At 43.7% G+C, this 10,507-nt stretch overlaps 1 protein-coding gene across 4 annotated transcripts in view; it reads left to right on the top strand.

Moving 5' to 3' along the window:
• Positions 1 to 9,778, top strand: part of LOC127006594 (protein Wnt-1-like) — a 96,152-nt gene extending 86,374 nt beyond the window's left edge. The window contains exons 7-8 of one of the 4 annotated variants that reach the window (XR_007759657.1): positions 1,281 to 2,391; positions 2,466 to 9,778. Coding sequence is in view for 3 of the 4 variants with exons in the window: in XM_050876674.1 (XP_050732631.1) it covers positions 1,281 to 1,477 (197 nt within the window). In the remaining variant the exon portion in view is untranslated. Of the gene's footprint in view, positions 1 to 1,280 lie in introns of all 4 variants that reach the window. The other 3 variants (XM_050876674.1, XM_050876673.1, XM_050876672.1) reach the window with 3 other exon arrangements.
• Positions 9,779 to 10,507: the final 729 nt, after the last annotated feature.

Here is a 10,507-nt window from a genome sequence, read left to right on the forward strand (position 1 = left end):
ACACAGGCACCTAACACCCTCTTCCCCCCTCCACACAGGCACCTAACACCCTCTTCCCCCCTCCACACAGGCACCTAACACCCTCTTCTCCCCTCCACACAGGCACCTAACACCCTCTTCTCCCCTCCACACAGGCACCTAACACCCTCTTCCCCCCTCCACACAGGCCCCGAACACCCTCGGCGCCCCTCCACACAGGCACCTAACACCCTCTTCACCCCTCCACACAGGCACCTAACACCCTCTTCCCCCCTCCACACAGGCACCTAACACCCTCTTCTCTCCTCCACACAGACACCTAACACCCTCTTCCCCCCTCCACACGGGCACCTAACACCCTCTTCTCCCCTCCACACAGGCACCTAACACCCCTCTTCCCCTCCACACAGGCACCTAACACCCTCTTCCCCCTCCACACAGGCACCTAACACCCTCTTCCCCCTCCACACAGGCACCCAACACCCTCTTCTCCCCTCCACACAGGCACCTAACACCCTCTTCTCCCCTCCACACAGGCACCTAACACCCTCTTCTCCCCTCCACACAGGCACCTAACACCCTCTTCCCCCCTCCACACAGGCACCTAACACCCTCTTCCCCCCTCCACACAGGCCCCTAACACCCTCTTCCCCCCTCCACACAGGCACCTAACACCCTCTTCTCCCCTCCACACAGGCACCTAACACCCTCTTCCCCCTCCACACAGGCACCTAACACCCTCTTCCCCCCTCCACACAGGCACCTAACACCCTCTTCTCCCCTCCACACAGGCACCTAACACCCTCTTCCCCCCTCCACACAGGCACCTAACACCCTCTTCCCCCCTCCACACAGGCACCTAACACCCTCTTCTCCCCTCCACACAGGCACCTAACACCCTCTTCCCCCCGCCACACAGGCACCGATCAGCCTCTTCCCCCTCCACACAGGCACCTAACACCTCTTCTCCCCTCCACACAGGCCCCTAACACCCTCTTCCCCCCTCCACACAGGCCCCTAACACCCTCTTCTCCCCTCCACACAGGCACCTAACACCCTCTTCGCCCCTCCACACAGGCCCCTAACACCCTCTTCTCCCCTCCACACAGGCACCTAACACCCTCTTCTCCCCTCCACACAGGCACCTAACACCCTCTTCCCCCCTCCACACAGGCACCTAACACCCTCTTCTCCCCTCCACACAGGCACCTAACACCCTCTTCCCCCCTCCACACAGGCACCTAACACCCTCTTCTCCCCTCCACACAGGCACCTAACACCCTCTTCTCCCCTCCACACAGGCATCATCGGCACCAGGGGGCGGGAGTGCAACAGGACGAGCATCGGCCTGGACGGGTGCGACCTCATGTGCTGCGGGCGGGAGTACCACACGCAGGTGGTGGAGGTGGAGGAGCGGTGCTCGTGTACCTTCCAGTGGTGCTGCGAGGTGCGGTGCAAGACGTGTAAATACATGAGGACCATACACACCTGCTCGTAAGGGGGGGCAGGTGTGTGGAGGTGTGTACAGGGAAGGTGTGTGGAGAGGAAATGTGAAGGAGAAAACTGGAGCAAAAAATGAGATGAAAGGAATGAGAGTAAAAAGTGAGGGAGATAAGGACAATATACACCTGTTCGTCATGGCCAGGTGTGTGCAGGTGTGTACAGGGAAGGTGTGTGAAGAGGAAATGTGAAGGAGAAAACTGGAGCAAAAATTGAGATGAAAGGAATGTTAGGAGGGTAAAAAGTGAGGGAGATAAGGACAATATACACCTGTTCGCCACGGTCAGGTGTGTGAAGGTGTATGGAGGTGTCTCGATGGGATGTTGTGAAGGATGAGTTTAAGGAGGAAAAGTGAAGAATGAACAGTGGAAAGTGAGGACCATGAGCCTTAGACACTTATTCTCAAGACAGACAAGCGTGAAGGTGCATGGGAAAAAGTGTGTGGAAAGGACAGTGAGAAAAGTAGATGGAAAATGAGAAATTAGAGGAATATAAAGACAATAAAATGAGGAACAGATGGACCGCTTTCACCTGTTCTTCATGAATCTAATGAGGAGAGAAATGATGAGAAGTGTTGAGGGAAGAAACGTCGATGGTGTGAGGGATGAAAATATGGAGGAAAAGTGAGACATGAGGACCATATATAAACCTATTCTTAATGAGTTAAAAGGAAAGGTGAGCGGAGGGAAGGTGAAAAAAGGAAGATGTGTAAATTGAACGGTGCAAGGAGAAAAGTGTGACTGATACGGTGTGAAAAGAACCTCGCTCAGAAAGAAGAAAAGAATGAAGGAAAAGAAAGTATACAAAGAAAGGAAAAAAATAAATGAAAGTGGAAGGGCAAGTAAATTATAAGGAAAAGAAGAAAAGAAATAATGAAGGAAAGGAAGAAAATGAGATGAAGTGAAAGGGAAGGTAAATTATAAGGAAAAGAAGAGGAAAAGAAATAATGAAGGAAAGGAAGAAAATGAGATGAAGTGAAAGGGAAGGTAAGGGGAAGAGAAGAAAAGGAGCAGGAGAAAGTAGTTTGCAGCGGTGAAAGTGGGAATTGTTCTGGTTCCCGAGTGTAGCGTTTCACTTTTGTTTCGCAAGGGAAGAAGGGCGAAGGAGTAAAGGAACGAAACTATATGGGAACGAAACTATATGGGAACGAAACCATATGGGAACGAAACTATATGGGAACGAAACTATATGGGAACGAAACTATATAGGAACGAAACTATATGGGAACGAAACTATGAGGCAACGAAACTATAAGGCAATGAAACCAACAAAAAACGGGGACAAGAGAGAACAGAACAAAACAGCAACGGAACACAGAAATGGAACAAATCAACGGAAAAACATATGAACAACGCAACCATAAAGGAACGGAACAAAAGATGAATTGAAATATAAATGAACGAAACAGGAAAGGAACAGAACAAGAAACGAAACATCACACAAACCAAACGCCAGATGAACGGGATAAAACAGGAAGGAAACATCACAGAGAGGAAACATCGTAGGACCGGAACGACAGATGACCGGAATGAAACAGGAAGGAAACATCACAGAGAGGAAACATCGTAGGACCGGAACAACAGATGACCGGAATGAAACAGGAAGGAAACATCACAGAGAGGAAACATCGTAGGACCGGAACGACAGATGACCGGAATGAAACAGGAAGGAAACATCACAGAGAGGAAACATCGTAGGACCGGAAAGAAAGATGAAGGGAATGAAACAAGAACAGATCAACCCAAGGACGGAAACATCACAAAAACGATAATGTACGAGGTGAAACAGGAAGGACACAAAGCAGGGAGAAACATCACAGAAACGAAACAAGAAGAACGAAACATTGCAGAAACAGAACGCCAAAGGAACAACAACAGAAGAAGGAAACAAAACAAACGGAATATCAGATGAAAAAAAAACATAACAAAACAGAAGGTGGGACAAAACAGGCAAACGAAACGATACAATAACAAAGCGAAACAAGCACAGCAACAACAACAACAACAACAACAACAACAACAACAACAACAACAACAGCAACCAGTGAAACATACCGCACCGGAACCAGAACTCAGCATCCCCCCCCCCCCCCCCTATTCCCCGGGATGCTGACCACGAACAGACACACGCCGCAGCCGCTTCTCCGCGTCGCGCTGATCTCTCGAATTACTCTTTAATTTTTTTTGTACCGAACCATTTTGTAACGTAGACTATAATACACCTACTTGTATGTGTATTGGTACTGTGTGTGTGTGTGTGTGTGTGTGTGTGTGAAGCATACTAGAGGCTACATAGCATGAGTAGTTTACTTCCCCCGTTATTAAGAAAAGTCATACCAACGAATATACTAGAACCAAACACATAAGAAAGCGCCATGATAAACGAACACCAGACCGCACGGAACACAGCAGCGATGATCCCGAGGGTAATGATAGCGACAGTGGTGACTTTTGAACATTTGCTTAGTATAATAGCCGTTCAGTCTCCTCTCTTTAATTAAGCATGAAAATATAAAGACTCGCTAGCCAAATGCCGCTGCAGATAATTTTGTACACTTTCCTAGTATAGTAAAGGACGTGCGGTGACCTGTCTTAAGCATACAAATAAAAGACCCGCTAACTAAATGCCGCCCTTCGTAATTTTAGTAATATTTGTATTTTGTTAATATTGATAATGAGGATGATGCAAAAACCGTCTCATTTAGCTAAAAACTATGATGTAAGAAAAAGAAAAACGCGAGCACAAACCCGCAAACATACACGCAATGGAACACAAACCCAAAAAAGCTTGCACAATATAATAGAAAGTATCAGACCCACTTTTTAGGTCCCCTCCGAGCTAGTGCACTTGCTAGCGATAGAGGATTCCATCGCGCTCCAGGACAACCCTGGAGCGCGATCGAATCCTCTATCGCTAACAAGTGCACTAGCTCTTCCGTGGACCCAAAAATAGGCTGTTCGTACCTCAAAGCCGTTAATTTAACTCCATTTAACGAGCATCATGTGAAACGAATCATAAAAAATAGAAAGCAGAAAAATAGATTATTCTTATTTTATGCCACTTATCATCTTTGATAAAATATATGTATTTTCAAAACAATTAAAACTAATATTTTCCTTGATAAAATTCCCCATATATTTTGTTTTCACCGGAAACATTTTCTCGTGTCTACTGATACGTTTGGATATAATGAACGTGCGGATACTACGAATTAGTGGCCTCCTCAATTATTTCGTGTTAATGAATAAATATCCTACAAAGTACGCACACAGAAAAACAAGACACACAAAGATGCAAACACATCCAAACACACATTAAGAAAAAAAAAGGATAAAGCTCAGACACAAAAAATAAATAAACACACTAATCCTTGACGATAAACACACAATCAGTGCCAAAACAAACCAATCCCCCGCTGTAACATAAACCACCGAGCAAGACCGGCCATTTTGTCTGCCATAACCCCCTCCTCCCCGTCCCGCGCTTGTCCTGTCTCGCGCCCCGGCCTAGGAGGGAACACGAATAGACAGTCCTCTCCTTAGTACTGTTCCGTCCGTCTCATTATATCTTCATTTACACTAAGAACACACAGACACACAAACAAACAAACGAACACAAACACACGGTAGAGCTAAAGACAGAGAGGAAAAGAGAATGTGAAAAAGTAAAGGAATGAATGAAAGGGAAAATGCGTGAATGAGGAAAGACGAAGAAGTGAGAGAATGAATTAGAGAAAGAGAATGAGTGAATGAAGAAAGAGCAAGATGTGAGAAAACGAATGAGAGAAAGAGAATGAGTGAATGAATAAAAAGAGGAAGAAGTGACAACGAATGAGAGAAAGGGAGAATGAGTAAATGAAGAAAGAGGAAGAAGTGAGAAAATAAATGAAAGCGATAATGAATGAATGAGTGAAAATAAATAAAGTTATGTAAAATGTAAGACAGAAAACGGAGGAAGGAAAGCATAAGTTACGTCTAGAATATAAAAAACAACAACACGTGAATGACTACTAGAGGCCTAACGTAAGAGGATATACAGTACCTTCTTTTTCTATATATACACCCCATACATGCCTACACCCATACCCTATAGCGTTAAGGTAATACTATACTGCTATTCGCTGCTAGTCAACGTTGCCTTATAGACGATAACTTGGCGTCGGAAGCTGGACTGAGGGGACACTATATCGTTTTTTTTTTATAACGGTTTTGTTTTGTCTTCATTGTTATTAACGTCATTGTATCTTTTTTTTTTATCTCGGGTTACTTTTCACTGCTATAATCACTGCAGACTACACTTTCCTGTCACTGTATCTTTCTTTATCTCGGGTTTGTTTTCACTGCTATAATCACTGCAGACTACACTTTCCTGTCACTGTATCTTTCTTTATCTCGGGTTTGTTTTCACTGTTATAATCACTGCAGACTACACTTTCCTGTCACTGTATCTTTCTTTATCTCGGGTTTGTTTGCACTGTTATAATCACTGCAGACTACACTTTCCTGTCACTGTATCTTTCTTTATCTCGGGTTTGTTTTCACTGCTATAATCACTGCAGACTACACTTTCCTGTCACTGTATCTTTCTTTATCTCGGGTTTGTTTTCACTGTTATAATCACTGCAGACTACACTTTCCTGTCACTGTATCTTTCTTTATCTCGGGTTTGTTTTCACTGTTATAATCACTGCAGACTACACTTTCCTGTCACTGTATCTTTCTTTATCTCGGGTTTGTTTTCACTGTTATAATCACTGCAGACTACACTTTCCTGTCACTGTATCTTTCTTTATCTCGGGTTTGTTTTCACTGTTATAATCACTGCAGACTACACTTTCCTGTCACTGTATCTTTCTTTATCTCGGGTTTGTTTTCACTGTTATAATCACTGCAGACTACACTTTCCTGTCACTGTATCTTTCTTTATCTCGGGTTTGTTTTCACTGTTATAATCACTGCAGACTACAATGTCCATGTTTCTTAATTCACAGTGAGTCCCCCCTCCCTCACACACACCTTTATTTTATTTTAGGTTTGTACAGTTTTAAAGCTGAAGGAAGTCGAAATGGAATGAATGTTCAGTGACAAGGAGTAAGGAGAAAATCATGATATAAGTTTGGTATTTTTAAGCACATCTTCAGGTTTCATCTTCCGACTAGAAATACAAAAAAAGTGACAGACAGGTCGCGTCGGTCCTGTCGGCGGCAACAAGATGCAAGGGCGACGCAACACACGCTTCAGTTAATTACGGTTACAAAAAAGAGAGAAAGAAAAAGAGAAAAGGAGTATATTTTTCACAGGAGGGAGCTCAATGGCCAAAAAGATTAAGATATATAAAAGCCTTCTCGCGCTGCTCATGCCTAGGGAGGACAGAGACAGTAACCTAAAGAGAGGGTCAGATTCGAATGGGGAGGGGTAAAATTTTTCAACCCAACCAACCCCATGATGTCAAGAAGGGCATAGCTAAACCTTGGTCTACACGTCACATCACAGCCATGCCATCTGTCTTACATGTCTCCTATAACTACCTTTTCCCTCGCTGGTGTCCTTTATCTTCAGTAACACCAGCACCTTGTAGTCTTGCCGTGTCCATGCAAATACCTTCTGTCAGACCTGGATGAGCTAAACCTTGGTCAAAACATCATTCCAATCCTAAATCTCAAGCCATACAAAAAAATAAAAACAGTGACCCTATATGAACAAAGATAAACACTGCAGAGACAAAAGAGAAGCAAGACATGCCAACACGAGCCCTCTGTGTCGCAATCGGCCAAGACTTGAATAGGGCTTACATCATGAGGCACAGACCCCACTCCGTCACCAACCCACTCAACATCACTCTAGCTGCAAGGTCACTCTATTATTAACATCTCGCCACACTGCAACATCACTCCACCTAAAGAACTCCCATTAAAACATCACTCCAGATTTATCACCACTCAGCTGTGTCTGTATACTGTCTGGCGAAGTGTGTGTGGAAGGCGGATCTGTGGGTGAAAATAGTACTCACTCTCACTCTCTCACTCTCTCTCTCTCTTGACTAGTTGTTTATTGGGCGAATGAGTAAATGAGTAAGGCGATGATGGTGGTATATTAGAGGTAGTACTGGTGGTGGTAGGGTGGAGGTGGTGGGTAGAAGTGGTGGTAATGATGGTGGTGGTGATGATGGTGGTGGTGACGGTAGTGACAATGGTAATGGTGATGATGAGGAGGATGGTGGTGGTGGAGGTAGAAGTGGTGGTGGTGGTGGAGGTAGTAGTGGTGGTGGTCGTGGAGGTAGTAGTGGTGGTGGTGGTCGTAGTGGTGGTAGTGGTGGTGGTGGTCGTAGGAGTGGTGGTAGTGATGGTGGTGTTGGTGGTCCGGACAGGTGCCTATCCTTCCTGCCCTCCCCGCCGCGACCCCCTGACCCTCCCCCGCTGAGGCTCGTCCGCTAGTCAGGCCGCGTCGCTCACCGGCCCCGGGAATACTAAATTAAATTGTTCTTCGCGGCGACGAGGCTTCCAAATCGGGCGGCGTTCTCGGCCTAACCAGCGGCGCGCCCTGACGTGTCCTCCTGTTTAATTGGACGGCCGGGGAGCACATGGCCATCTTATTGTCACTGGCGATCCAAAACGGGCAGTGATAGATGGAGACAGACCCCAGAACTCTCATCGACAGGGGTGTTACGTATTCCCCCTCCCACCCCTCGTCGCGCACTGAGCCCCCGTCAGCACATACACGGCTTTTTATTGAACACTTCTTTACTGCGTCGCCTCAGTCCAACTCGACACGTAGTTTTTTTATCATTCTTCTTATTTGATGTATCCAATATTTATACGGAAAGACGCGACGCGACGCTCCTATCGTGAGTGTGTCGTGTTTTTTTATTATTATTCCCAGCGGCCATTGCATTGTAAGCTTGGAGGCGTGAGGTATTGTGCACTTATAAAAACTATCGAACTTTTTTTTTTTGAAGGACGTAATAAAAGAGTGAGCGAAGCCTAAGAATCAATGCACGATGGTAACTACGTGTGCTTAGTTTTATTGTTCGTCCAGTTTCATAGATTATCGTGAGCCTGGGTGGTGTGTGTGTTTATATTATCGATTGACTGACTGACTGGCTGACTCTTGAACCAAAGATCTAGCCACCCGGGACGCGACACCTGAGGGATCACCTGATACTCAGACTCCGAAGTTAAGCTGTTAAGGACATCTGCGACAAAATTAAAGAGTAAAATCATGAATTGGGATATTTATAAGAAAAAATGAGGATAAGTATAGCTCTGCGACAAAATTAAAGAGTAAAATCATGAATTGGGATATCTATAAGAAAAAATGAGGATAAGTATAGCTCTGCGACAAAATTAAAGAGTAAAATCATGAGTTGGGATATTTATAAGAAAAAATGAGGATAAGTATAGCTCTGTGACAAAATTAAAGAGTAAAATCATGAATTGGGATATTTATAAGAAAAAATGAGGATAAGTATAGCTCTGTGACAAAATTAAAGAGTAAAATCATGAATTGGGATATTTATAAGAAAAAATGAGGATAAGTATAGCTCTGTGACAAAATTAAAGAGTAAAATCATGAGTTGGGATATTTATATGAAAAAAAATGAGGATAATTATAGCTCTGCGACAAAATTAAAGAGTAAAATCATGAGTTGGGATATTTATATGAAAAAAAATGAGGATAATTATAGCCAAGTTCGAGTGGGATAAGAATTCAACTTTTTTTCATATTTCATTCTCACATCGTTTCGATTTATATTTTAGGGCACACAGCTTTTATAACTTCTACTTAAAAACTGTGGCAGTTTCCTCCTAAACTGATTGAAATTTAGTGTCTTGGGATAAGTGTCCTCAACGACTTTCTTAAATCATGTATCATGTCACTTTCCGTCTTCCTGAAAGACTAAGACATGCATTTATCGAGATTTGTTTTTTGTTTTTTTTGAATTCCTCTTTACGTTTTGTAACTTGATTAAATCACTGTGGCAAGTAACATTTTATTTCCTTTAATTTAACTATTTTGTTTCGTTAGTTGATTCACTTTGTTAATTTATTCGTTTACTGTACTATAGGTGAAGTCCCTCAGTGCCGCCTCTCGCCTCAGCTGGTGCCAAGACTGTCCCGGCAAGGAATAACAGTTGTACATATTCCATTTATCTCAGTCTGCTTGCTTTATTTAGGTCATTTTAATAAGTTATATATCTTATGTTTGTCTAATTCATCGTCTGACTGCTTTCTCTCTCTCTCTCTCTCTCTCTCTCTCTCTCTCTCTCTCTCTCTCTCTCTCTCTCTCTCTCTCTCTCTCTCCAAGCATTACCTGTCATACTGAATAAAATATCATGCTGACTCCTGGTTTTCTTCCCCATAATAGCATTAATGAATAAAACAAATAAGCAACAACAATTATAAAAACAATGAGAACATACTGAAATGTTATTTGGGACAAGCATTCAGGTTTACTTTAATAAATATCACAGAAATTATCATAACTAGTGTACTTAATTTATCGGTGTAATGTAGATTATTTGAAGTGTTGAAACTATACATAAGCCTATTTTTTTATTTTTTTTTACTGATCATATAATTTAGACCTCTCAGATTCATCGTTCTCCATCCACTAAAACGAAAAAAATAGTCCAGTGAACATTCAAGCAGACAATTCAGCATACAAAACACTGAAGTAAATCACGAAAGGAACCACAAACTAATCGCAACACAATACGGAAACACACACACAAACACACACACACACAAAAAAAATCAACAATAGCCCAAATCGTTCCATGCAAGTCGACACAACAAAACAAAACACACACGCAAACAAACAAGTAAGACGCAATACCCAACGTCTTCATTTCCACACGAGCTCCTAATTCACACACAATGACATGCGCTGCTCCCACCCTCTACCCCCCACCCCCTCCCCCTTACCAACAACACGACCCCTCCCCCTCACCTTACCCTGTACTAATCTTCCTGCCCCCACTTGCCTCACTACTACCCCTCCACCCCTCCACCCTATCCCTTACTGATCTC

The sequence above is a fragment of the Eriocheir sinensis genome, chromosome 33, assembly GCF_024679095.1.
Source record: "Eriocheir sinensis breed Jianghai 21 chromosome 33, ASM2467909v1, whole genome shotgun sequence".
NCBI lineage: Eukaryota > Metazoa > Arthropoda > Malacostraca > Decapoda > Varunidae > Eriocheir > Eriocheir sinensis.